We start from the raw sequence: 27,506 nt of genomic DNA, 5'->3' as shown, positions 1-27,506 counted from the left end.
GAGAGCAGCCCTCCCCAAGTCCCTGAGCCCGGAGCGGGGAGAAGGGTAGCATCCCAGGGTTGGCCAGCACTGCCGACTGGCTACTCTCCCAGATAGGGAGGCTGAGCCCTCAAGGCGGGGCGGGGGCAGGGGCAGGGCTGCGGCTGAAATTCAGGCCTCCACCTCCCTGTCCAGCTCTTTCTACACCACAGTAGCCCGGCCGCTCCTCAAAGATCCCAAGATGGTGATGATCGTGGCAGTGACAGTGCTGGTGATGATGGTAACTCTTCTGAGTAAGTACCCTCGTACTCCCATTCAGCAAGTACTACTTACTACTTACTTACTTCCCTACCATAATGATAGCCCCAGTGTAGATACTCTACGCATTTTAGTTTTTGCCACAATATCTGCCAGATAGCTACTGTCATCTCCACTTTACAGACAAGAAAATGGAGGCCAGAGACGTTAAGCATCTCATCCAGGGTTAGGGACAAGTGAGTGATAAAATCAGGATTTATTCCGCTCTGTGATTCCAAGGACCTTCTTACTCCTCTGCACTGAACATAATTTCCTTTTTTTTAAAAGATTTATTTATTTATTTAAGAGAGAGAGCACAAGTGGGAGGGGCAGAGGGAGAGGGAGAGAGACTCTCAAGCAGGCTCCGTGCTCACACGGGGCTCGATCTCACAACCCTGAAATCACGACCTGAGCCGAAACCCAGAGTTGGACGTTTAACCAACTGCACCACCCAGGCGCCCCTGAACATAATTTCTAAGGACCTCCTCTGCACAGACCATTGCTGTTGACATTGAGAAGTCATCCCCTTACTCTCCTGACCTGCACTTCCAAGCGTAAGCTGCTTCCAGCTTGCCTCCCCTGGGAAGCCCTCCCTAAGCTCACAGCACCTCCTTACTGGTCCTGCTTACTGCCTGCACTTGTGGTCAGCTCTTCTCTTGGCTGGAACTTACATCCCTACCGGCCCGGCAGCTTCTTAAGGGTGATATTGGATTTTATCCATATGGGGCACCCAGAGTGGAAGGCTGCTGGCTGCACTAAGGGGGTGGGAGGACTTGGCCAAGGGCTGTGCCTGGGGAATGGGCCATGACCAGGCTGTAGGCAGAGGCCAAGCAGAAGTGGCAGGGTTGCAAGGTGGACACCGAAGTCCTGGGAGAGTGGGATGGAGTGGGAGGTGCTCTAGTCCAAATGTCCTTGTCAAGGAGGTCCTGTGTGGGGTGGAGGATGAGTTAGAGAGATTGTCCTCATCCTGGCTCTCTGCCAACTCCATTCAGTCCCCCTTAGTTTCCTCGTCTGTACCGTGGAGACAGAATGACCTTTGTCTGAACAGGGCTGTGCGGATTAGAGAGAGGACTGTGCACGTGCATTGTAAACCCACTTGCTACAAACGCGCTTGTGCTATGGGGCCCAGAGTCCAGCGGAGTCAAGAGCTGGGGGATGGTGCTGGGCGGTGGTGCTGGGCTTGAGGGGATGGGGCAGGGGAGTCTCAGAGGGGCACCAAGAGAACTGGCCCGACTGGGATGAGTGCAGGACACAAACAGATAATAGGTTGAGAAAAGCAGGATTTATGGAACACCAAAGTACCAGGGACTGCACTAAGTGCTTCATGTCATGCCCACTTAATCATCGCAGTCCCTGCATAAAGTAGGCTTTGTTTCCCACATTTCTATAGAAGAAGGAAGTGAGGGTCAGAACCTCAGAGATGGGTCTAGGGCAACAAGGCGGGGAAGCAGTGAGACAGGGCTGGATAGCTCTGACTCTGGAGCCCACAATGAGTGACTGAGCTTCAGCCCAGGATCATGCATGGGCATCACCAGGCTGTGAGTCGGTCTTGGGGAGGACGTTAGGCCCCTAAAGCAGGGTGGGGGGAGTCTTCAGACATGATGGGTCCAAATCCCTCATTTTATCAGTGAGGAGGCTGAGGTTCTGGGAAGCAGTGCCATTTGCTTCAAAATCACGCCGGGAGTAATGGCAGAAAGTGCTAGAGCGCAAACTTTATTCTTGTCCCCCTTTCCCAGGACTTACAGGGGGGCTTGTACCCTGAAGGTTGGTGCCGGGTGCTGCCACACGAGAAGATGTGCCTGCCCTCCCAGGGCCCATGGGCGGCCACTGTCAGTCATCCGAGGACAGCCTTTTTCCCTCCTCTTCTCTCTGTGGTGCCTTGGGGTGTCCTCCTGTGGGTTGGCTCCCTCCCCGATCTGGCCCTGGGGGCAGGGACCTTCACCTTAGGGGTGCTGGGTCCCTGGGACTGTGACCCCATCTTTGCCCAGGCCCTCCCTAGTGTGGCTGCCCAACTGGCTGTGGACCAAGCCAACCGGGATTCCTCACTGGTGCTGGGTTCAAGGCTGGTTTCCGTGGTCCTCCCCACAGGCTGTGACACCCCTCATGCCCTGGCCACGTTCCTGACCCACAAGAATACCACAGCTGCTTTGTGGGCCCTGTCAATCCCGGTTACTGCCAAGCAGCAGCCCTGCTGGCTCAAGGCTGGGGCAAGACGCTTTTCTCTTGGGCGTGCGGAGCTCCAGAAGGAGGAGGTGAGCTAGTGCCCACCTTGCCTTCGGCTGCCCACGTGCTGCTGTCTATCACGAGACACTTTGGCTGGGCACACGTGGCCATCGCGTCCTCCCACCAGGACATCTGGGTGGCTACAGCCCGGCAGGTGGCCATGACTCTCAGGACACATGGGCTGCCTGTGGGGCTGGTGACCTCTCTAGGACCCGGAGAGCAGGGGGCCACGGAGGTCCTGGAGCAGCTCTGCAGTGTGGACGGCCTGAGAAGTAAGTGTACCTGGGTGCCTTCCTCCTGTGGGCACAGGACTTCCTATGGCCACGAAGACACTGGCCTGAGCCCTTGACCACAGCCCTGCAGTTAATCTCGCAGCAGCCTGTGAGCTAGTCCTGTTGAGCTCTGCACTTTGCAGCTCAGAGAAGGTATGTAACTGGCAAGCAGTGCGGACGGATTTTGAGCTCTGATTCAAGTGTTGGTTGTGGAGTGGGAGCCAAAGCTTCCTTGCTTCCCGCCTGGCACACTGAAGGAAATGAGAGCGAAGCAGTACTTGAGCCCAGGAAGGCAGCTAGAGTCAGAATCACTTTTTTTTTTTTTAAGATTTTATTTTTAAGTGATCTCCACACCCAACGTGGGGCTTGAACTTACAGCCCGGAGATCAAGAGGGGCATGCTCTCCCGACCGAGCCGGCCACTTCTTGCCTTTATCAAGCCCCTGCCGTGCCGAGTGCTGGGTCACGTCGGGGCACAGGACCGACAAGGGGTGGGTCTCCGGGGGCAACGATGTGATGGAGAGACAGGAATATAAGCAGGTGGTTATGACAGAGAGGTCAAGGCCATCCGAGGGAATAGAGGCTTGGAGAATGAGACGAGGTTTAGGGCTCGGCCCTGGGGGTCTGAGGCTTCTTGGAGGAGGCGGCAAGTGCCTATCTTTCAGGAAGTCGTCAGCTAGGGAGAGGCACAGTGGGGAGACTGTAGGGCAGGGGCGGCTCCTGGAGAACAGAGGGACCTTAAAGTTAGTCTAGACTGGGGTTATTTCAAACTGTGGCTTGTGGCCCACTGGGGCCAAGAAACTGGCGAATCGAGACGAGCAGTACCAAAAAAGAAAGAATGGGCTAGAAAGAGAGAAGAACGGAACTCAGTGGGAGAGAAGAAGTGGAATGGGACAAGAGGGGCCTGCAGCCTGAGCCCGAGGAGGGCGGGTGGGCAGCCCCCGAGCTCGTGCGGCCGAGAGCTCGCGCCAGGTGGACAGCGAGACCTGGCCCAGGCGTGCCCGCTACCCGTTAGGAACAGGACCTCACTTCTGTGAGCCCCGGTTTTCCAGTAGGTGAGATGGGGATAATGACAGTCACCTCACAGGGTCATGAGCAGCAGCTGCTTGTGGCTGAGCGCTTTGTCAACACCTCATTCAGCCAAGAGCCACTGAGCCCTGCCCTGGGCCCGAGGCTGGCTGGGCTCCAGGGAAGAGGTGGGGAGAGGGTGCCCAGGCCCCAGCCGTGAGGAGCTCCAGTCTGGCAGGAGCTGCTTCGCTTGGGGGTGGGGAGGGCTTCCCAGAGGAGGTGACACCAGGCAGGGCCTGAGAAGGAGAAGCTGATTGCAGGCGGCAATGGGGAGGAAGGCGCTCCAGGCAGAGGGACGAGCTAGTGCAAGGGGATGGAGTTACATGTCCATGGGACTGGGACAATGGACAGCTCAGTTCTGTGTAGCCGGAGCTGGGTGGCAAGGGGTAGGGGACACCTCATCAGACTCCTTCCCCACCCCTGTTGCCCAGAGTATTTAGTTCCAACCAAATTGCCGGCTTTCAGGAGCCAGGAGGCTGAGTGGTTCAGGGCATATTCTTCGGGATCAGATTGCCGGAGGCACACTCCTGGCCCCAGCTCTTGCCAGCAGTGTGACCTCAGGCAACCCACTAAACCTCTCTGGGCAATAGTGTCCTCCCCGTGACATGAGGCTAATAAACCCCCTGCATCCCAGTCCACGCTGCCTCCCAGGTTGTGGATATCAGCTTTCTCCTGTGGCCAACTGCAGACCAGCGCCCCAACTTACCAAACAAAGGGTTTTTTTGATTAGAAGCCTTAGCCGACAGTGCAGAAGAGATGGGGCAAAGGAAGCGCTGGTTCTCTTTTTTCCCAGTCCTGGTGAGTGAGTCTCTGCGGGTCATCCCCTCTCCGCCGGCACAGGGAGCAAGAGGCTTGTGGCCCACGGCCTACACGGCATGGCCACCCAGGGGCTCAGCAGAGCCCAGGGCTCCAGGCTCTGACTTCCACATGACCAGGGGCCCCCAGGCACCAGCAAGGAGACCCCCCAGCCTTCTTGGGTGGCTCTGTTTTCCTGGATTTGCTAGAGAAAGGGATTGCAGCAGGAACCTGAGTGGAGACCCTTTGTTGGCTGAGGTTGTAGCCCTGGTCAGGGACCCAGGTGGAGAAGAGGAAGGATACAGGGAACCCCTACCTTGGATAGATGTGTGAGACCCTTGCCTTGGGCAGGGGCTCTCTTCTGTCCTGGGGGCCTGGGGACCAAATTGGCTGCCTTATCACCAAGGGCCTATCTCTGTCGCGAAGGCAAAGAGGAATGAGTTCATGGTAGGGGAGCTGACCGGAGAGTTAGGAGCAGCTCTCCCGGGCCACAGATCCTGGGCGTCGGGGAAGGCCAGCAGAGGCAAGCCTGCCGCTTCTCCCTGCCCCCCGGTTGTGGTGCTTTGCATGCACTCGGCGCTCCTGGGAGGCCCGGAGCAGACCGCCCTGCTGAGCCAAGCGTGGGCCCAGGGCCTGGCAGATGGGAGGCTGGTCTTCCTGCCCTACGATACCATGTTCTTCGCCTTGCCCTACCGCAACCACTCCTACCTGGCTCTCAGCGACAGCGGACCCCTGCCGGAGGTCTACGACGCCGTGCTCACCATCAGCTTGGAGTCCGGCCCTGTGGACAAGGCCTCTGAAGCTGCCAGGGCCAGTGGAGAGGTGGCCGCCTACCTGGAGCCAGAGCAGGTGGGTCCGTCCGGGCCCTGCGAGGCAGGCAGGTTACGTGTGCCCCCCATGTACTCTAGGCCTTCCTGGCCTTGGCCAGCTACCCACCCGGCCGGCCAGCCCCAGCTCCACTGTGGGCACATGACCTGTCCCTTACTGGACAAGGTGTCCCTGCCTCGTCCCTAGGGATACTCTCTCCATCTCTAGTTCTCACTGTCTCTCTCTCCCTCTCTCGTGTCTGTGTGTGTGTGTGCACGTGCTTGCTTGGGTGTGGGTGCCTATTAATCGCTCTTGGCCCGCTTCATCAATTCTCCCTCTCTTGTGACTTTTTGCTTCTATTTTTCTATCTCCAGCTCAGCGCTTGCAATTTTCATTTCTGGCCCAGCTGCTCTTTCTCTCGCAAACCTTCTCCCTCTGCATCTGCCTAGCAAATTGTGCAGAGCAGTAGGAGAGATGCTGGGGTGTGGGAGAATGGGAAGGTTTCCTGGAGTCACTGCTGTGAATCTGAGGGGAGCCAGCAGGGCGGGGGGTGTGGGTGCCGGCTCAGCTTTGGCGTATGGCACTCAGCCGCTTGAGTCCCCCTTGGGATGTCTGTTTCTTGGTGACAAGGAGACGACCGTGTCTGGAGGTGATGACAGGGATGCAGATGCTGATGGAAGGTCTTGTAACGAAGCGTTCATCTGACAAATGTGAATTGGGTCCCTCTGCTGTGCCACTGGGCCAGGCCTCAGGGACACAGCAATGGATAAGACAGACCTGGCCTTAGGGAGCTTCCATTAGGGTGAGACAGATAATATCCAAGCAACCATACAACGAATTCAAATTGTGATAATGTCGCCAAGAAAATGAAACAGGATAAAGGGACAGAGAGTGGCCAGGATGGAGGAGTGGGCAACAGGAGTTAGGACAGGCAGGGGGGCCCACTGTGAAGAGGTGGCTCTTGAGCTGAGTCCTGAATGGGAAGGAAGCAGCCAGGGTGCAGATGTGGGTGAGGAGCGACCAGCCAGGGGCAGCGTTAGGTGTAAGGCCTGGAGGCAGAGTGAGCTTTGGAGGCTAGAGGAATAGGCAGAGGGCGTAGAGAGGCTGGACTGTCATGAAATGTGGGAACGGGGGTCTGAGATGAGCTTCGGGCCAGGCCATGTGAGGCATTTTATGCCAGGGTAAGGAGTTTCAAATTATACGTGAAATGGGAAATGATCAGCAGGTTTTAAGTAAGGAATAATTTGATTCGTTTTTTTTTTAAGATTTATTTTAGAGACACAGAGAAAGAGAGAATGAATGGGAGGGGCAGAGGGAGAGGGCGAGAGAATCTGAAGCAGACGCCGCGCTGAGTGCACAGCCCAACCCCGGTCTCGATCCCATGACCCTGAGATCATGACAGGAGCTGAAACCGAGAGTTGGCTACCTAACGCCTGCACCTAATCCAGGCACCCCTTGATTTATGTTTTTTAAAAAAAATCGCTTTGGGACGCCTGGGTGGCTCAGTTGGTTAAGTGACTGCCTTCGGCTCGTGTCATGATCTCAGAGTCCTGGGATCGAGTCCCGCATCGGGCTCCCTGCTCCTGCTTCTCCCTCTCCCACTCCCCCTGCTTGTGTTCTCTCTCTCGCTGTGTCTCTCTCTGCCAAATAAACAAAATCTTAAAAAAAAAATCACTTTGGTTGCCTGAGTGGCCTGAAGAGACCCTGATGAAGCAAGGAGGCCTTTAGGAGGCTCCTGTGTGGGCCGGGTGAGCAGTGAGGGGGCCTGGACCCAGGTGGCAGAAGCAGAGGGGGTGAGGAGTCATTTGGGTTGGGAATAAGTTCTGAAATAAAACCAAAAAGATTCAGGGCGCCTGGGTGGCTCAGTTGGTTAAGCAACTGCCTTCGGCTCAGGTCATGATCCTGGAGTCCCGGGATCGAGTCCCGCATCGGGGTCCCTGCTTGGCGAGGGGCCTGCTTCTCCCTCTAACCCTCCCCGCTCTCATGTACTCTCTCTCTCTCTCTCTCTCTCATTCTCACTCTCTCAAAATAAATAAATAAATCTTAAAAAAACCCAAAAAAACAAAAAGATTCAATGACGAATGGGAAGAGAGAAAGAGAGGAGTCGGGAATAAAACCTAGACTTGAGACACCAGGTGGTAGTTCCGTTTCCCAGAGTGCGGGAGGAGTGGGGTTTGGGCAGCAGAACTAGGCAGAAACCTTGAAGAACAGGAGTTCCATTTCGGACATATCAGGCCGGTTTGAGGTGCCTGTGCAGCATTGGAGTTGGTGGTGGCCAGGGAGACTGTGACACCGCTGAGTGGGGACTGAGGTCATGGTGGGACCACAGAGAGGGCTGCGTTGAGGGCAGGGTGGGGTGATAATCCACATGATTGTGGCTGGCAGGGCTCAGAGATGTCTAGGAGTCAGTGCCATGGGGTTGAGGGGTTGAGGGACCTTCTCTTCCACAGGTGTCCCCGCTCTTTGGGACCATCTATGATGCTGTTGTCCTGCTGGCCCATGCCCTGAACCGCTCTCAGAGCCATGGTGCCGGGCTCTCAGGGGCCCACTTGGGGGACCACACAGGGGCTCTGAACGTGGCTGGCTTTAGCCAGAGGATCCGGATGGATGAGAAGGGCAGGAGGCTGGCTCAGTATGTGATTTTGGACACAGATGGTCGGGGAAGCCAGGTGGTCCCCACCCACATTCTGGACACAGGCACGTGGCGAGTGCAGCCCCTGGACAGGGCCATACACTTTCCAGGAGGGGCCCCTCCGGCACGTGACTCCAGCTGCTGGTTTGACCCCAATATGCTGTGCATGAGAGGTAATTCATCGTCCATCCATCCATCCATCCATCCATCCATCCATCCATCCATCTAGCTGTCCATCCATCTAATGCATTTTCCTCTTCCTGGAGTGCTCCCCGCCTTGCCTGGTTAAATCTTATTTGTCTTACCTTTCAGGGCTGGGACCCCTCTTCCGTGATCCCCACAGCACCTGGGTGAATTGCTTTATGTTCATAGGGTGTGTGCCCGCGCTGCGGAGGACCAGTGTCACCTGTTCCCTCGACTAGCAAGTAGCTCACGAAGCTACCTTCCCCTAATTGTTTCTTTGCCCCTTGTCTTCCACAAATGCTGCTGGAGGACCTCCCACATGTCAGGCACTGTGCACAGCCCCAGGGATATAGGAGTGAATGAAATGATGTCCCTGCCCTCATAGAGCTGATGTACTTGAAGACCAGCCCCAGGGCCTGCTTTCCAGGGGCCTCTGTCTGGTGGCAGAGACAGGGACAGCTGAAAACAACACAACACAGTGTGATCAGAGCCATGAATGGGGAAGCCAGGGGCTGACGGAGCCCACAGAAGATCCTCCTCTGTCAGCCCTGGCTCACAGACTTCACCGTCTAGCCGGTTTCAATTCATTCACTCAACAAATCAGTCAGCAAACATTTATCGAACATCCACTGTGTCCTAAGCTCGAGCTGAGAATTGAGGATGCAATGGCAGATAAGAGTCCTTCTCACAGCCAGCACCCATGATGAAGCTCACCAACTAAGGGGGGACAGGGGTAGGGCAGGTGCTCTGGGAGAGGGCTCTGGGAGGGGAAACCAAGAGGTGGTGGGAGCCTGAGTGGCAGTCCCGGCCACAGGATGTGTCTTCTCTCAGGGATCTGAAAATGACAACTCACGCTCTAGCCCAGGGTTGTCATGATTATCTCCAATACAACTGATCAGGCATCATGGATTGAGAGACCAGACAGCAGGGGCTTTGGGGCAAATGTGCTTAGTGCTGCTGCTGACTAGCTGTGTGACCTTGGGCAAGTTGCATACCCTCTCTGGGTCTCCCTCTCTCATGTATAAATAGGAACAAACACCTAGCACCCTCAAAGGCTTGTCCTTGTACGAGGGGCAAGGCAGAGCCCAGGAGCAGGGCTTGTACTTCAAGGAGATGGGAAGGGGCTGTGTGGTCACAGGTTCTCAGTGAAAACCACTCCCTCAGGGGGCACTTAGGAACGCCAGGACCGGCTGGACTTGTCCTGTCCACGGCTGGCTTCCCTGCCGCCTGAGTCTCAGGCATCTTGTTGGCAAGAGGATGTGCCACGTTCTTTGTTTTCTCTGATTATCTCTGTCTTGAAATGTTAACCTCAGAGATTCATTCATTCACCTCTCCTTTCAGCCTCCGCCGTATTCCTTGACTCCCTTTGGGAGCAAGATTCCTTGAAATGGTGTCCATGCTAAGGGGATTAAATGTCACTTCCCCTCTTCTCTTGCACCCGCTCCGCGGACCCACCACTGTCGAACAGGAGCAGCCATATCGAGGCCCCCGTGGCCTCCATGGGGCTGAGGTCCAGTGCTTGCTGTCAGTCTGTGCCTTGCTTGGCCAGGGAGTGGTCAGCTCCACTGCCTCCTCCCTGCCGCCCCGTCGCTCTCCAGCCTCCCCTGCTCCTTCTCCGGCACCTGTCTGTTCTCCTGCAGTCCTGACTTGTTACCACCGACTCCTGTGGCCTCGGGGGCTTTGAGCCTTTCTGTGTTCTCTCTGCACTCACTCCCTTGGCGTCTCATCCATTCTTGTGGCCCCCAGATTGACGTCTCCAGCCTGTTGGCTCCCACACTCTGTTTCTGCCCCACCTCCTACTGGACAAGTCCAGTAAGACGCTACCTGCAGGTCTCGTGGGCATCTCAGGCTTGATGTTGTCTGACCCTGAACTCCTGGTCTGCCCCCCAGCCTGCTTCCCATCATCTTCCCCATTGCAGGTAATGATCCCCCAACCTCCCAGAGGCGCAGGAACCTTCTGTCTCCTCACACCCCACATCTGGTCGGTCAGCACGCCCTGAGGGCTCCGTCTTTAGAATTTGCCCAGAAGCAGAGCTGTTCCCATTACTCACTGCGCCCTCCCTGGGCCAGGCCCTCATCATCTCTCACTGGATTGCTACCCTGCTTCCCCCTTGTCCTTGTACAACCTGGCAGGTTGGAGGATCCTTTGGAACCGTGATCAGATCGGGCACACCCCCAGCGGGACCTGCAGAGCCGTGGCCTCACCCGGAGTCACGCCAGAGTCCTGGCCTCGGACTTCACAGCACCCTGGCCCCTCAGCTCCCTGGCCCGTCTTCCTCCCGCTCTGCCCCGCCCTCCCTCAAGCACACCTGGCCGATCCTGCTTCAGAACCTTGACACTTGCTGCCCTCTAGGCCCATAACGCTTTTCTGCGCAGGCTGTATGCTTGCTCCCTGGTCGCCTCCAGATTAAGCATCAGAGCTTAGCCCCCTCGGAGCCTGGGAGAGTGTCAGGATGGTGCGGTGGTGAGGAGCCCAGAGGCCAGGGCAAAACTGCCTGGGTTTGAACCCAGGCTCTGGCACTCACAGACTGTTATTTCTCTCTTTCCTCTTCAGCCAAATTGTGATCATGACCATACCTACTTCCAGAGGTCATTGTGCAGAATAACTGAATTGAAATACATAATAGCCTCAGAATAGGTGCTTCATGCAGTACAACAGTATAAGAGGATTGCGAGGTATTTGCTGCTATTATTATGATGGACTTAACTCGGATTGGGGGCCTCAGCAGGGGCAGAGAGCAGTGCTGGTCCTCCAACAAGAGGACAGGAGGAGGCAAGGAAGGAGGAAGGGATGGCCCCCTTCCCGAGGCAGCAGAGGTCAATGTCCTTTCTCCAGAACAGGGCTGGGCATTTAGCCTCCTTGCCAGCCTTAAACGGATGCTGGGGTTGCCCAAACCAAGTGCCCTCCCAACCTTGCCCAGTGATCCTTAGCAGCCTCTTTATAGCCAACTTCTGACATGAGGGCTGGAGATTTGGAATCAGTGTAAGGAGGGCTCTCCCAACAGAGTGGAGGACAATGAGACTGGCTGCCAAAACAGGTAGTAAGTGGCCCATCCCAGGGAGGGTGTAAAAAGTAAGACAGCAATTGAGAGGGATACAAAATTTTTATTCACACCTGCCCCATCCAGGCCCTGTGTTGGGTGCCAGGCACAGTGAGATGAGTAAGACACAGGCCCTGCTATCAAGTTACTCTGTCTAGTGGGAAGGGACCTGCTATGCCAGGAGACAGAAGACCATAGTATGATCAGGACTATAATGGGACCTGAGCAGGGTCAATGGGGACCTGGTGACAGGGAGCCCAAGAACCCAGACAGAAACGCTAGGAATCAGTATCTGTGTGTGATGACCAGTCCGCAGATAGGACTTTCCCACCGGGAGGCCGTTCTGAGCCTCATCCCTGGGGAGGGTCCGGGTAGGGGCTTCTGTTTCCATTTCCCAGAGGAAGGTCAAGGACGAGGTGCAGGAGCTGGGGGAAGGGGGCTGCCCTCCTTGTGCTGTTGTTACTGTTAGGACTCACATCCGCCCTGCTCCGCCCACAGATACACAACCCCTGGGCAGCCTCCTCGCTTTTGCTCTGGCCTGTCTCCTGGTGCTGGCCGGCGGGGCCCTCACTTGCCTCATCAGGTGAGACTCTGTCTGCGCTGGAGCTTAATTCTGCCCCTCGATGCCCCCCACCCTGCAGGGCCTCTCTTCCGTAGGCACACCTGGCCACCCGCAGGAGACTTTCCTATTCTCCATCCCAGCACCTCAGGACTGCCCAGAACTCCTGTCCGTCCTAGAGCCTCGGTCAGGGCCCTGTCGAGGCTGGGGTGCCTCCAGAAAAGGTCCATTTGAAGGTTGGGGAAGAAGCCTGGGACCTTACACAGGACTGTCCCTCACTGAGCTTCAGGCTATGAACATGGACCAGGATGACTCCCCTGGGCACCTTCAGCATTGAAAACAATTCTTCCTGGGTCTGAAGTCCTCTGTGTTTCCTGAGCCTCAGCCACACCTGGGAGGGATGGGTCTCCACGCCCAGCCCTCACCCCAGGCTCTGATCACCTCAGAAAGCCCCCAGGTAATTTGGGAACTCGCAGGCTAGGGACCAGCAGGCATAGCAGGCCAGGGGGCGAGCCCTGAGCTGGGGCCGAGGGTCTCTGCAGGAGGAAGTGCTCAGCGGAGCCCTCCCAGCCCAGCTGGGCCTGCCGGGGAGACAGGAAGGGGGCTCCGGGGTCAGCGCAGGTCCAAGGGACCAGACCAAGGTGGGAGTGACGTGTGTGCCATCCCTCTGCCCTCCACTTTCTCTTGCCTCCAGATTGGGCATCCAACAGCTGCAGCTGGTGCGGGGCCCCCACCGGATCCTGCCGACAGCCCAGGAGCTCACCTTCATCCAACGGCCCCCAAGCAGGAGACGGGTAGGTGGGGCAGGCACCGGGTTGGCTGGGCAAGCCACTGACTGAAGCCTGGCCAGGCTCTTGACCACGCCTGCTCCCTCCAGAGGCTGCACATGGAGAGCATGAGCGCATCAAGGAGTGTGGTGGATGGCGGGAGCCTGAGGTCGGTGGCCCAGGGGTCAGCCAGGAGCCTGCCAGCCCCCCAGGAGCCCGCCAATGTGGCCCTGTACCAGGTGAGGGCCTCTGCCACCCCACGTCCAGGCCTGAGGAGCTGCAGTCAGTTTGGGAGAAGCCGAGGGAGCGCATGGCCTCTCCGTCGTCGGTATGCCCTACTCCTGTTACGGGATGGGAAACTGAGGCTTGAAGAGGACCGGTGATTTTCCTGGGTCCCACAGCAAATCAGTGGCATGGTAAGAGTGGGAAGCAGGACTCCCAGCTCCCAGTTCAGCATGGTTCGTGATCGGACCTTGAGAAACAACCAGTTCCTGGCCACTTGGGCCTGAGCTCTCCCGGCATGGGTCCACCCCAGGGCTTCTAGCCTAGGTCACCCTCCTACCTGTTTTGGCAAGGGACAGTGAGATTCCAGGTCCCTGAGGCTCAGAGGTGTGGGCCAGCACCCAGCCCCAGACAGCCTCTGGGCAGAGCCTCGCCACCAGCTGATAGGGAGGCTGCAAAGTCAGAGATTAGACCAGCAGGATTCTAAAGTTGCTGAGGATGCTGTGGTTTCTCAGGTGCTGTGTTCGCAAATTCAACAATTCACTGATGCTCCCATTCTCATACTCCGTGACTCACGATTGATGAGCCGGGCTAATTGTACAGGAAGCGACATGAGGCTCAGGCTCCTTCTTTTCCACCTTCTCTGCAGGGGAATCCCATCTTGTTTCTTTTATGCTGAAAGGAGGCTTTAATGATGTACACAGCGTGTTTTGTCTGCTCCTCTGAGTTAGCTGACGGGCCGTGCGTGTGGCTGAGGAGCCAGAAACCCATCGGTGACAGGGGACAAAAGGGCGAAGGCTGCAGCGAGCTCTGGGTCAGGCCAGGGCGAGGACAGAGCCCCGGCCCGAAGCTTCCTTCTCTCCCACCGTACCCTCTCCTACAAGCCCTGGGTCACAGACCGCCCTCCCCAACCCCAGTCACTTCCCAGGCTTTGGGGTATCGTGGGTGCCTGAGGCCTGCAGAGTAAAGCTGACCTTGAGACTGGGAGCTAACATGCTCTATATGCACCAATTGTTAGCCCTTGCGTTGTGGGTGGGGGTCTCATCTTCACTTTACGGAGCTGGAACACGCGGCTCAGAGAACCAACGTCTCTTATGCAAGGTCACAGAGCCAGACAGTGGCGGAGTTAGGACTGAACGCAGGTCTGTCAGCCAAAGCCAGGCCCCTGGCTTTGCCCCACCAAAGTGAAAGTCTAACTTTGGTTTCCGCTGGCCAGGCTCTGCCTGGCTTGGAGCACACAGAAAGGATACATTTATGGGGGAGAAGCTGAGGCCAAGAAACACCGAAGGATTTACCCAAGGCCACACAGCTGCGGACCAGCAGCAGTAAACTCTTGTCCTTCCTTAACAGGGAGAGTGGGTGTGGCTGAAGAGGCCTGAAGCCCCTGAGCTGCGGCCCAGCTGTCTCAGCCTCCTGAGAAAGGTAGGGCTGCCGAGGGGGTGGGGGGTGGGCTGTGGAGGGGGTGCTGCCAGGAGACCCCTAGGGGTATGAAGTGGGCCCCACTCAACGTAGAAGCTTCTGGCCTCAGGAAGGAGTCCTTCCTATAGTCACAGTCCCTGCCCCATGGCCGACCCCTCAACCACTGTTATACACAATCACTGTCATCTTCACACACCGGTATCCCTACAGTCACATCACACCCCAACATGGCCATCACCATGACCACCAGAGGCGAAGGACCCCATGCCGTGCCCTCCAACCCTCCACCCATCCACCCATTTATTCACTGTGTATGGAGCACCACCTATGTGCCAGGCCATGTTCTGGGTTTTGGGGGTACAGCTGTGGAGATGAGGGACAGGGTTCCTTCCTTCAGGGAGCTTCCAGTCACTTGTTCATCACTAACCACATGAGCGCCTTCACTCCTGAGGTTGCCACCATCCCGAGAGGCACTGTGGGCTGGAGGACAGAGCACAGGGTTTGAGTCAGGAAGGTCCTAATGAGAGTTCTGCCTCCGTGAAACGCTTGGCTTTCCTGTAAGATGGAACTAATGAAGTCCACTCCCGGGGAAGTATGAGGATTCGAGAGAACATATGAAATAACCTAGAACTGTCCCTGGTTAGCAGTGTGCCTTTGATAAATGGTGAATTTTACTGTAATTATTTCCTACACGACCACCATCTGAAATCAAGTTTGGAAAGATTAAGTGTCTGGAGGCGAGGGTAGGCCTGAGCTGGTGGGTATCTTGCAACCAGAGTGAATAGATGTTTCTTAAAAGAAAGAGTCCTAGATGTGGTCAAATAAGTTTGGAAATTGCTTGAGTTAGCCATCGGGCTTTTCAGAACCTTCGATATGTTCTGGTTATCTATGACCATGTAACGAAATGTAGTGGCTTCAAACAATAATCATTTTTATGATACACTTGTATGGGTAGGAAATTTGGGCAGGGCCCGGCTGAGCAAGTCCTTGGTTCTATTTGGCATTGGTTGGGGGTCACTCAATGGTATTAGGCTTTAAATGGGCTGTCAGAGGTTGGCAAACTATGGCCCACAGGCCTGTTTTTATAGAAAAAGCTTTACTGGAACTCATGCGCATTCCTTTACATATTGTCCATGTCAGCTTTTGCCCGCAGATGGCAGAGGTAAGTATTTGTGACAGAGACTGTATGGGCTGCAAAGCCTAACATATTTACGAACTGGACTTTTACAGAGAGTTTGCTGACCTCAGGTCTAGAGGGCCTAAAATGGCTTTACTTACACGCTTGGTTACTTACACACGTGGCAGGGCATTTGGAAGTGTGGGCTCAGCCAGACCTGACTTTCCACTCTGTGTAGTCTGAGGGCCTCTCCACGTGGTCTCTCCAGTGTGATGACTCTGGGTAGAGGGACTTCTTACAGCCATTCAAGGCCCCAACAGAGAAGGCTCCAAGAGACAGAAAATAGAAGCTGCCAGTGTCCTAAGAACCAAACCCGAAATGCACAAGACCACTTCTACCATGTTCTGTTGGTCACAGCCATCACAGGACTCACTCAAGGGGAAAGGACAGACGTCCCGCCTCTTGATATCAGGAGGGTCAAAGGATTGAGGCCATTCTCAACTCACCAGATATATTAATATGATTGTGACCTCCATTCAGGTCTCCCCCACTTAGGTGACGCTTGAACTGTTTTTGTGAGGCGGTCCCCACCAAATAAGGCTTCCGTCTCTCTTGCTTGGACAAATGTTAGCATTGCTGGTTAGGTTGGAGCTCTCTGACCAGCTGGGCAGCCATCAGGGAGGCTGTTTTCTTCTTGAGGCTGATCCCTTCTGCTCTTCTTCCTCTCCTCATCAGTCCTTGAGTCTTGAGGGGAAAGAATGTACAGTTTTCAGGTACATGGTGCCACCTAGCTTGGGGAAACAGGCCTAGATGCCTATACCGTGGAGTTGGCTACAACTTACTTATTTACCCATGACATTTCCACTCAGTTTTTCACCTACTTATTCATCTGTCCATCATCTGTCCATCTATCCATCCATCCATCCTCCACCCATCCATCATCTCATCTATCCTCCATCTATCTATCATCCATCCATCCATCATCCATCATCCATCCATCATCCATCATCCATCCATCCATCCATCATCCATCCATCATCCGTCCATCTATTCATCCATCCAACCATCCATTTATCTATCCATCCATCCATGCATCCATCATCCATCCATCCATCCATCCATTTATCTATCCATCCATCCATGCATCCATCATCCATCATCCATCATCCATCATCCATCATCCATCATCTATCTATCCATCATCCATCCATCCATCTATCCATCATCCATCCATCCATCCATCCATTTATCTATCCACCCATCCATGCATGCATCCATCCATCCACATATCCATCTTATCTATCCATCCATCCATCCAACATTTCTGGTGTCTCCCTGTGCTCTGCCCTCTGCTGGGTGCTAAATACTAGAGGCCCAGATGTGGGTTGTACCTGGTTCAGCCTTTGACAAGCTCCTGGGGGCTGCTACTGTGCCCATTGCCCCAACAGATGCGGGAGCTGAGGCATGAGAATGTTGCTGCCTGCCTGGGCGTCTTTGTAGCCACTGGGGTCAGTGCTTTGGTGCTGGAGCACTGTGCCCGGGGCAGCCTGGAGGACCTGCTGCGGAATGAAGCTCTGCGGCTGGACTGGACCTTCAAGGCCTCTCTGCTGCTGGATTTGATCCGTGTGAGAACCCTCCCCGGGTCTGGAGCTATGGGGAACATGGGGAGGGCAGGGAGACAAGAGATGCTCAGATTTCCAAGACCTGGTCTCTTTCCACTTCGTCTAAGAAAAACTTGAACAGTGTGGGAAAAGGTGAGAGGAGACAGGAAGGGTTTCTAGGGTCTGTGGGATTCTGAGAGGACCAGGGGCCCCTTTCATTCATCACAGGCCTTATGGACCACCATTATGTCCACTCCAGGGCATGCGGTATCTGCACCATCGGCATTTCCCTCATGGCCGCCTCAAGTCCCGAAACTGTGTGGTGGATGGACGCTTTGTTCTCAAGGTCACTGACCATGGTTATGCGGAGCTCCTGGATGTTCAGCGGGCTCCCCGCCCCCGGCCAGCCCCAGAAGGTCAGCTCAGGGGTAGGCAGGGGCCACCAGTAGGTTCTGAGGCCTCTGTTTCAATTGGATGCTTATAAGGCAGGGGGAGGGCGGAGATGTCCAATCCTTCAGCACCTCCCGTGGTGTCACCTTGAGCTGCCTCCAGCCCCTTGCCTGTGAATGGGGGAGAACAGAAGCACCTACATCCTCCTGGGCAAGGACACCACATGTGTGAAGCGCCCGCCCATCTCAGCCCAGCTTGGGGGTCGGTGGGTGAGGACGATGTGGCTCTGCCCTGTGACCGCAGAGCTGCTATGGACGGCTCCGGAGCTGCTGCGGACGCCGGGGGCGCCTGGGCGGGGGACCCTCCAAGCAGACACCTTCAGCCTCGGCATCGTCCTGCAGGAGGTGCTGACCCGAGGCCCACCCTACAGCTCCTCGGGGCTCTCCGCAGAAGGTACGGCACCCGTGTCCTCCTTCCTCGGCCTTCCCCTGGCTGGAGTCCCCATGCAGTTGGGGAGCCCCGTGGCCATCAGAAAATCCAGGAATGACCACACAGACACACTTGGCCTGGTTTGACCGTGAGAATTGAGTTTCTTTGGCTTAAGCCAGGGAGCCTTCAGCAGCTCTGCCAAAATGGCAGCTGACCAGCTCTGGGGCTGAAGACATTGGTTTCTGGGAGAAAACCTCCACCCCCTTGTGCCTCTTCCAGGGTCATTGTGGTGTCTGTGGGTGCTCCTGCCCTAACCACCCCCTTGCTTAGTGCCGACCCTGTGCTCATGCAGACCTCCGTTTTCCCCAGCTGTGTCACTTACTTACTACGCGACTTTACACAAATCACTTCCCCCTCTCTGAGCCTCAGTTTTCTCATCTTTAAAATGGGGATGAAATAAAAAATGGGCCAGACATCTGGCCCATGTCGGATGTGGCTAGGCCGCTCAGTATTTGGGGGCTTGCTTCTCTGTCCAGGTGGGGCTCCTTCAAAAGCATCTCATCTCCTTCAAGGTGTGCAGGATCCTCACTCATACCTTCCTCATCATTACCCGGTCTTAGACATTTTCTTCTCTGACCCCAGTGCCAGGGCCCGACTTCAGAAACATTTCCTCCCCTTCTGTGTTGTTCTTCTAGCTGTCCCCCTGCTGCCTGTGTCCAGTCCCAGGGACCTGTCCCCACAGACAGCCTGGCATCTCAGCCACAGGGCAGGGCAGCGACGAAGCTGAGCCCTCCATCCCCTCCCACCCCCAGTGGATAATCTAACTCAAGGGAGGCCTGGCTCACTTCCTTTCTCCACCATAGCACTGCTCGGTGACTAATGAGCATTCCAGGCCCCAGATTTATGAGGTGGAGGAGTGGGAAGGAGAGGGGCCTTTGTCAGGCCATTTGTTTAACACTCCTCAGCAGCCTTGCCCCCCCACATTTGCCCGCCAGGAGAGGGGAGACCGGCCAGACAGAGTGTGCAAGCCAGGCTGCCAGGGCACGGCCCCTCGGGCCTGGACTCCGTGAGGTTTTAGGGGAAGGGACCAGGCCTGGAATCCTTGGATGGTCACCACTGGATTGGGCTGTCAATCCAGGGCCTGCTCCTTCCTGGGCAGGGGGTGCCCTCCCTGGTCTCAGGGAGGAAATGCAAAGAGCACAGGTACTGGGGGACACTGGCCTAAGTCTGAAATCCCTTTCAGGGTCTGAGCCTCAGTTTCCTCATCTGTAAAATGGGGACCAAACAGGGTCTGGACTAGAAACAGGCAGCAGGGGGACAGCTAGAAGAACATACCAGCTTCCCAGAGTGGTTGTGAGGATTCAGTGAAGTTCTTTACACAAAGTGTCTGACCCCTGGTGGGCACTCTATAAATATTTGCCTCAGTGGTTTTAGGGAGGTGCTGATGGGGGACCCCACATTCTCTCCTGACTTCCCAACTTGGAAGCAGACCCTCCTCGCTCTCAGAAATAACATCTTTTCAAGATCCTGTGTGTGGGGGGGGACACCTGCAGCTTCCAGAGCTCTGTCATATGCATTATTCCACTGGACAACCTCGTGAGGGGGTAAGGGCATTCTTTTGGGATAATTGGTTGAGGCTCAGAGGAGGGAAGGGACTTCTCAGCGGGAAGCAGTGGGTCCGTGCTCTTGCCCTCAAATCTCCTGGAGCCGTCCATGGAGCACATGCCCACAGAGCTGGACGTGCAGTCCCCTCCTGCAGCCACTGACATGGCCCCTCAGTCACAGTGATACGGTGTTGCATTGGGTGTGCGTGCCTGGCGTGGTGAGGGAACGTGACACCCAGCCTGGCCTGGGCCGGTGGCTTTCAGCATGTTCACGTATGAGGACTCCACTTTAATGTCAAAAACGTTTGGAGCCTCACATGCTACTATTTGATTTTTAATATCCGCTGACTGAGACCATACCCCAAGACAGAATCTGCTCTGAAATCAGCAACACTTTGAAATGGATTTGTATTTTATTCATCCCAACACCATCCGAATACTTTTTGAAAAAGAGTTGTACGTGCGTGTGTGATGTATTATTGAGTCCATCTGCATACAGCTTTCCAGATCCTTTACCCAGAGGCCCTCAGGGTCTGCTGCCTGCAGGCTGGAAGCCTCTGGGCAAAGAAAATCATGCAGGAAGAGATCAGGCTCAGATCTAGAGTTTGCTTCTTATCAGCCCTGTAGCTGTGCATGAGCTACTTCACTCCCAGGAGCCTCAGTTTCCCTATCTGTAAAATGAGACAGGGACTCATGCCCTGTCCCCAACCAGGGGGCCAACAAGGAGTGGGGAGGGGATTGAAATCCAGAAAGAAGCTTCTCCTCAGCGCCATTAAGGGCTCCCACCTCCTCGGCCAAGAGAGGAGGACCCTAGTCCTCCTCAGGAAGTAACCTGCTGTACCCCTCAGCCCTAGGAAGTCTGTACTATTTTATGCCCTTTTTATACATGAGTAAACTGAGGCTCAGAGAAGTGACATAACTTAGAACGTCAGTGGGGGGTCTAGCACTCCCCTCCTGATCTCAGCCCCACTTCCTCCCAGTGCCCTTGTGAATCTCTCAGCTCCCCCAATGTCTCCAATAGCTTCCCGAGGCAGAGCTTTTTCAAACAGTTGTTAGGTGGGGAAACTGAGGCACAGAGCGATGGCAAGTGGCAGAGCCAGAGCTAGAACTCTGATCTGTTGGACCTCGACTTAGTCTGGTGGTCTTTATTACAGGGAGTGGGGATGGGAAGATCATGGCAGGGGCTGTCTTGGGAAAATAATAATGATGATGATAATGAAAGCAGACAGTCTTGTTTCTTACCCGGGGAACTGGCACCAGAAAGTCTCCAGGTGACAGGGCTGGTGGAAGGAGCCACAGCGTCAAGGTCTCAAGCACATCGGTGGGCATTGCTGGCTGGCAGCAGCAGCTGGGTTTCGGGGTGGGGGAGAGCCTGCTAGGTTCTCTCTTACCTCTGCACCCCTCTTAAGAAGGCGGTTTATTAAGCTCATTTCACAGATGGGAAGACTGAGGCTTAGAGAGATCTCTGTCTTGTCCACCATCTCCTGGAGACGTCGTAGCAGATTCAGAATTTAAAACCTGCTCTTCCAGCTCCTAGCGTGAGGCACGGGTCACATCCTGGACAATCCTGGGTCCACTGGCCAGGATGCTCTGCGGTACAGAGCAGGGGAGCCAAGGAATACCCTCAGGGCCCGGTCTCTGCATCCCCAAAGGCCTCCCCTGCCTTCTCTCTCAGGACCCCAGGCCAACCCCTTCCCACGAGCCTTGCGGGGGACCACGAGCCTAACATGCACATGGCGTTTATTGCAGAAATCATCAGTAGGGTGGCATCACCCCCTCCCTTGTGCCGGCCCCTGGTGTCCGCTGACCATGGCCACCGGAGTGTATCCAGCTGATGGAGCAGTGCTGGGAGGAGGCTCCGGAGGACAGACCCAGCCTAGACCAGATCTACACCCAGGTCAGTGCTCCCCAGGCCAGTGCTCATATGAAATGGCTCATCAGTTCACCTCACTTTGCCCAGCGGGAGCCAGACACTACCGCTGGGGCCAAGAAATCCTATGTAGTAAGGGTGCGCAGGCCAGCACCACCATTTTTTTTTTTTTCTTAAGATTTTATTTATCCATTTGACAGAGAGAAACACGAGAGAGAGGGAACACAAGCCGGGGGAGTGGGAGAGGGAGAAGCAGGCTTCCTGCGGAGCAGGGAGCCCGAGGCGGGGCTCGATCCCAGGACCCCGGGATCATGACCTGAGCTGAAGGCAGATGCTTAACCGACTGAGCCACCCAGGCGCCGACTGAGCCACCCAGGCGCCCCCAGCACCACCATTCTGGAGGGCTGGACCTGAGGTCCACCCTCTGAGGAAAACTTTCTCAGAACCCTGGGTTCCAGGGATATTTGTTGAGTGGCTTCCTAAGTGCCACCCCCCATGCTTAGTGTTATGCTCACTTCATTTAATCCTTATAATAGCCCTCCAAAGAAGTACCCGTATTATCTTGGCCTCCTAGGAGAGAAACTGAGGCACAGAGAGGTGAGGGGCTCCCCCAAGGTAACTCAGGGAATGACAGGTGGGGCTGGAATCCAAACTCGGGTTTGTCTGTCTGCCGAGCTGGTGCTGGAAACCTCGACCCTCACCGGGCCCTTCGGCACCACAGCAGAGGCCCTTTGTGGCCGTGGACGCAGCGCTGGTGCCCCTTGTCCATGAGAGGAATTTGTGAGGGGCACGGGTGCATCCCCGCCCCCGGGCCTGCCTTGGGAACTGCAACAGGAGGGGTGAGGCAAGCCCGTACGAGTTTGCGGGGTGGAGGTGGAGTGTGTGGGCCTGACTGAGCTGGCTAATGGCTCCCACGGGACCAACCTGTCAAGCCTGAGGTGACAGCTTCGTGCATCCCCTCCTCCCCTCCACTCCCCAGCCGCGGTGGCATGTTGCCAAGGAGAGGCTCAGCGAGCGAGAGGGGCGTCCAGACAGGTGATGAGGGAGCGAGATCCAGGAAGACAGACAGGAGAAATGCACAGGTGTCCTCCGAGAACCCTCCCCACATCCCCCTGACTTCCCACACCCTCTCCCCACCTCAGCTCTGGCCTCAGGGGCAGTGTCCCCATCCCACAGAAATCTGGGTCTCAGTAAATGAGCTCTCAGTGGCCACAGTGAGGGCGGGTTGCAGAGCTAGGACCAGCAGCCAATGCTTCAAACACGAGCCTGGGATCTATCCAGGGATCAGAGACTGCGGTGGCCAGTGGTGGGTGACTGTGAGGAAAGATCCTGCCCAAGGCTCCGGGGCAGAGAAGGCAGGCGTGGGCACGTGAGAGACAGCATGAGGGTGGGAATTGCATCACACTGTGGGGGCCAAGGGCCAGAATGCCTGCGTTCACATCTATACTTCAGTTCACCTCCTTGACCTTGGGCAAGTTGATTGCTCTGTTGAGCTTCAACCTCCCTAAAAGTTGCCCAGAAAGACAAACTCTGGCCCGAATTGCCATACCGGAGTGACCATCAAGTGAGAGAACGAAGTTAAAAACATGGTGGTTCTCTGAGAAAGAGAGTGAGTGAGGTGTTAGAGAAAGAACGTTGACCTCGAAGTCCAAAGGCTTGGGTTCGTGTTCACTTGACATTGTTCTGGGAGTCCCAGCTAATGCAATTACACAAGAAGATGAATGTTAGAAAGGAAGAAGAAAATGATAGCTATTTGCAAATCCTATGATTGTGTTCCTGGGCAACCCGAGGGAAACAATGGAAAACACATCCCAAATTTTAAAATAATTCAGTGGGGTGGCTGCTGATAAAATTAACACAGGAAAGATCTCAGTTTGAAACTCAGTTCCACCCTTATGAGGTCCTTGGCAAGTATTGTACCTCTCAGATCCTTTGTTTTTTCATTTGTATAATGGGGGCCTTCCTTGCAGAGGTGAACTTCCCGTCAGCATTGTGTCCTTTGTGTCTCAAGGTCAGCAGCTGTTGTGCCCACCCTGACTGACCTTTAAAGCTTGTGCCTCTGCTTTTTTTTTTTAAGATTTTTTATTTATTTATTCATGAGAGACAGAGAGAGAGAGAGAGAGGCAGAGGGAGAAGCAGGCTCCCCAGGAGCAGGGAGCCCGATGTGGGACTTGATCCCAGGACCCTGGGATCATGACCTGAGCCGAAGGCAGATGCTTAACCATCTGAGCCACCCAGGCGCCCTGTGCCTCTGCTTTTAACGGGCAATACAAAGTAGGTGGGCATTAGGGGCTGCTACTGCTCTCCACCTTACAGATGTTTGGTATTAATGGAGGCTGGATATGCACACCTACACACACACACGTGTGCACATGCACGCACATAACACACACACACGCACACAAATGCTAAGCTGCTGGATTTAGACAGGAATGGACTCCTTCACTTTGACCATCATTAATTTGCGCGTCTCCCACTGACTGCACTTTGGAAAGCTGTGAACCAGATTGGGGAAGGTTCTAGTAAACCTCCTTAGGGAACACACTGCCATATTTCCCGCAAGTTTTTCATGGAACGTATGATTTATGACCACACATGAATGTCCTCTTATGAAGACCTATGTGAGTTATTTCTCTCTGTGCAGCAACCAGCGGTTGTGTTTCTTTTGAGCAACCACCTTAAGGCTCCACTGTCTCATGGACCCTGTGGATTGTGTAATCTCTATTTCCTTCTTTGCTTTGTTGCTAGGAAGCTCATATTCAAAATTGTGACCAACTTCTAGCATGCATTTTGCTGGACCAAAGTAGCATGAATTTATTCTTCTTTGGTCCCAGTATCCTTACCTATTTATTATTATTTTTTAAAGATTTTATTTATTTATTTGAGAGAGAGAGAGCATGAGAGAGAGCATGAGAGGGAAGAGGGTCAGAGGGAGAAGCAGACTCCCTGCTGAGCAGGGAGCCGGATGCGGGACTCGATCCCGGGACTCCAGGATCATGACCTGAGCCGAAGGCAGTTGCTTAACCAACTGAGCCACCCAGGCGCCCTATTATTTTATTTTGTAAAAAAGTTTTTTTTTTTTTTTGCACAAGGAGAGAAATGGAGAGGTAGAAATGATTATATACATAAATAGTCTACATACATCCTTTCTATCTACCCATCTGTTCATCCACCCATCCATCCTTCCATCCGTCATATCTACCCATCTACCTAACTATTCTTCCATCCATCCGTCCATCCATCTTTGAGAAGAACAAAGAATGTCTCTCCTACAGTGTTGTTGTGAGAACCAGAGCAGTAGGGTTAGTGGTAATGCTATGCTGGGCATAGGCTCCTTTGTAAAGTCATCTCCCTGACTACCTGCCTCATAGAGAACTAACTCGCTTTTCCTCCCGGCTGTCTGTGCTTTCTCTTGTTGGAGCCACCATCCCTTGTCTGTTCCATACCTGCTCCCCACCAGTGGAGCTCCTCCGGGCAGGGACTATGTCTGCTTCATTCCTGTGGCTGAGATTTCCAACCTGAGAGCGAGTGTGCTGACCTTCGTGGATGAATTGGGACTTTTGTTCCATTTTCAGTTCAAAAGCATCAATCAAGGCAAGAAGACCAGTGTTGCTGACTCTATGCTGTGGATGCTGGAAAAGTATTCCCAGAACCTGGAGGACCTGATCCAGGAGCGGACTGAAGAACTGGAGCTGGAGAGGCAGAAGACAGAGAGGCTGCTCTCTCAGATGCTCCCACCGTGAGTGGCCCCTTGGGACTCGATTGTGCCTCTAGCCTCAGTGGCTCTGAGCCTGGGACCTGGGACAGAGTAAATGCTCAGTAAATCTGGGCTCCCTAAATTCATTCAATTTATTCATTGTTTATTTATCTAACACATTTTCACAGAGCCCTTATATGTACCAGGCACTATGCTGGACTTTTAAGTATTCATTCTGCTACCTCGCTCCCTTGAGAGCAAGGAGAGGGTGCAGTGTCCCCCATCTGACTTCAGAGGAAGTAAAGTCCAGAGAGGGACAGGTATTTGCTGGAGGGCAGCCAGCACACAAGCAGACCTGACCCAGATCCCCTGATGCTCAACCCAGGAATTTCCTCCCGAGATCCCTCCCTCACCGCCAAACTGTGGGAAGGGGGTCCTCCCACTGTGTGACTCTGGTCCTTCCCATTCCTTCAGGTCTGTGGCTGAAGCTCTGAAAATGGGGGCAGCTGTGGAGCCAGAGTACTTTGACCAGGTCACCATATACTTCAGTGACATTGTGGGTTCCACCATCATCTCAGCCCTGAGTGAGCCCATTGAGGTGGTAGGCTTGCTCAACGACCTCTACACACTGTTCGATGCTGTTCTGGGGAGCCACGATGTGTACAAGGTGAGGAGACCAGGAGGCCGGTATCACATCCCTCCTTCCTTTACTGCTGCGTTTGTGTCATACATTCCCTTCTGGTCATTTATCTGTGTGTTTTTATCAGTGAGCTATTGCCGTGTAACAAATAATACCGAAACCCAGTAGTGTAAAATTATAGGCATTTGTTATTGCTCACAAACCTATAGGTCAGCTAGAAAGTTCTCTGGACTCAGCTGGACCACTCATAAATCTGTGGGCAGTTGTGGGTGAGATGGAAAGTTCTGCTGATCTTGGCTGGGCTCTCTCACATCTCTGGAACCTTGAATGGGACAGCTCTAGCTCACATGGTCTGTCAACCTCAAGCAGGCTGGTTGATATCATTCCCATGGTGTGGCAGGGTTCTGAGAGAGAAGGCAGGAGCACAGAATCCTCTGGAGGTCTTAGCTGGGATTGGGCATGTGGCTATGTCTGACATATTCTATTGGTCAGAGCAAGTCAAAAAGCCAACCCAGGGGCACCTGGCTGGCTCAGTCAGTAGAGCACATAATTCTTGATCTCAGGGTCATGAGTTCGAGCCCCACATTGGGCATAGAATTTACTTAACAAAAAAGGCCAACCCAGATTCAAGAGGGGGCGGAAATAAACTCCACCTGTGCTGGGCAAGAGCCAACAGAGGAGTCATCTCCTGTGCCTCCTCTCCAGGAGCTCTCAGTGCTGTAGATGAAAGAGTCAAGGTGATAATCAGGGCAGGCAGAGGAGGCTGAGCGGGCCCCCAATCCAGCTAGGGATAGATGTGTCGAGTGAAAAGCAAGAAAGTTTTCCTGGAGGAGGTGCTGTTTTCCTAGTGCTGTCCAGTCTGGGTGTGGTTGCTCCAGGCAAGCCATGGAGGAATAACGTGCCAAAGCTCGAGCCTTAAGAGCATGGGGCTAGTGAGATGAGGAGTACTGAATGGGTTGAAATGGCCAGACATGAAGTGGGCCAGTGGTGGAGGGGGGGGTGGCTGGGGGACACTGGAGAGAGGAGCAGGGGCAGAGCTGTCAAGACCTTCCATGATCTAGTACCTGTGCATCTCTCCATCCTGGGTTTGAGTTCCAGCTTGGCCACCAGCATCTGTGTAGCTTCGGGCAAATGGCTTCCTCTCTCTGGACTTCTGTTTCCTCACCTATAAAACAGGAATGATGACCCCAGCCCTGGGGGTTTACAGACGATGGGCGGATCCTATCCCTCTTGAAGCAGTGCTGTGTAAACTGAGATTGTAAAAGTGACAAGCGTCCTATCCCTCCCTGCTGGCTGTGGGGACCCCACCCCAATCCTGCCCCTTATTCTCATCCACTTGCTGGAGGCCTTGGGTTGCTTCAGACACAGTGGGGATGGGATGGGGAGGGAGCTCCCCAGAAACCGCCATACTCAGACTCCACTGGCCTTAGCCGTCTTCTGCGACCCACAGTCCCCTTCCAGCCACAGCCCTCCAGGGAGGCAGGGACAGGGGAGGGCCAGGCCCTGGGGTGGAAGCCAGGACGGACAGGAGGCCTGGGCGGGAAGTTTCAGAGGCAGTCTGCTGATGGCACTATGTACAGTATCCCAACAACAATAATTGCCAGTACTTATTGAGTGCTTACTGTATACTGGACACTAGTCTAAGTGCTTTATACGTACTAATCCATTTTACCATCCTAACAATCTGTGAGGTAGGTAGTAGTGCCCCTAATGTATAGAGGAGGAAATGGGTGATTAAGGGGCTTATCTAATTACGTATTTCCAATGGGATGCGGAGCTGAGATTTGAACTGGGGCATTCTGATCCCAAGACCCCCCACCTTCAAGGGGCTCACCATCCTCATGACATGGACATCCTCAGGAGAAAGCCACAGGTTCATAGTGGCCTACAAGACC

The 27,506-nt window shown here is 54.6% G+C and overlaps 1 protein-coding gene across 1 annotated transcript in view; it reads left to right on the top strand.

Moving 5' to 3' along the window:
* The first annotated feature begins 220 nt into the window (after positions 1–220).
* The window catches only part of LOC114218609 (guanylate cyclase D-like), a 40,113-nt gene continuing 12,827 nt past the window's right edge, over positions 221–27,506 (top strand). The window contains 16 exon segments of the mRNA XM_028115778.2: positions 221–259; positions 2,013–2,418; positions 2,421–2,771; positions 5,187–5,482; positions 7,891–8,245; positions 11,795–11,879; positions 12,550–12,649; positions 12,733–12,861; positions 14,195–14,266; positions 16,829–17,005; positions 17,241–17,397; positions 17,675–17,824; positions 21,154–21,213; positions 21,216–21,301; positions 24,850–25,013; positions 25,446–25,638. Coding sequence (XP_027971579.2) covers positions 221–259; positions 2,013–2,418; positions 2,421–2,771; positions 5,187–5,482; positions 7,891–8,245; positions 11,795–11,879; positions 12,550–12,649; positions 12,733–12,861; positions 14,195–14,266; positions 16,829–17,005; positions 17,241–17,397; positions 17,675–17,824; positions 21,154–21,213; positions 21,216–21,301; positions 24,850–25,013; positions 25,446–25,638 — 2,820 coding nt within the window.

Source organism: Eumetopias jubatus, unplaced genomic scaffold (assembly GCF_037043125.1).
Source record: "Eumetopias jubatus isolate StellerSeaLion01/CBP00866 unplaced genomic scaffold, mEumJub1_p1.0 scaffold_13, whole genome shotgun sequence".
NCBI classification, from domain to species: domain Eukaryota; kingdom Metazoa; phylum Chordata; class Mammalia; order Carnivora; family Otariidae; genus Eumetopias; species Eumetopias jubatus.
Note: the sequence above shows the minus strand (reverse complement) of the source record. Positions and strands in the feature narration are given on the sequence as shown.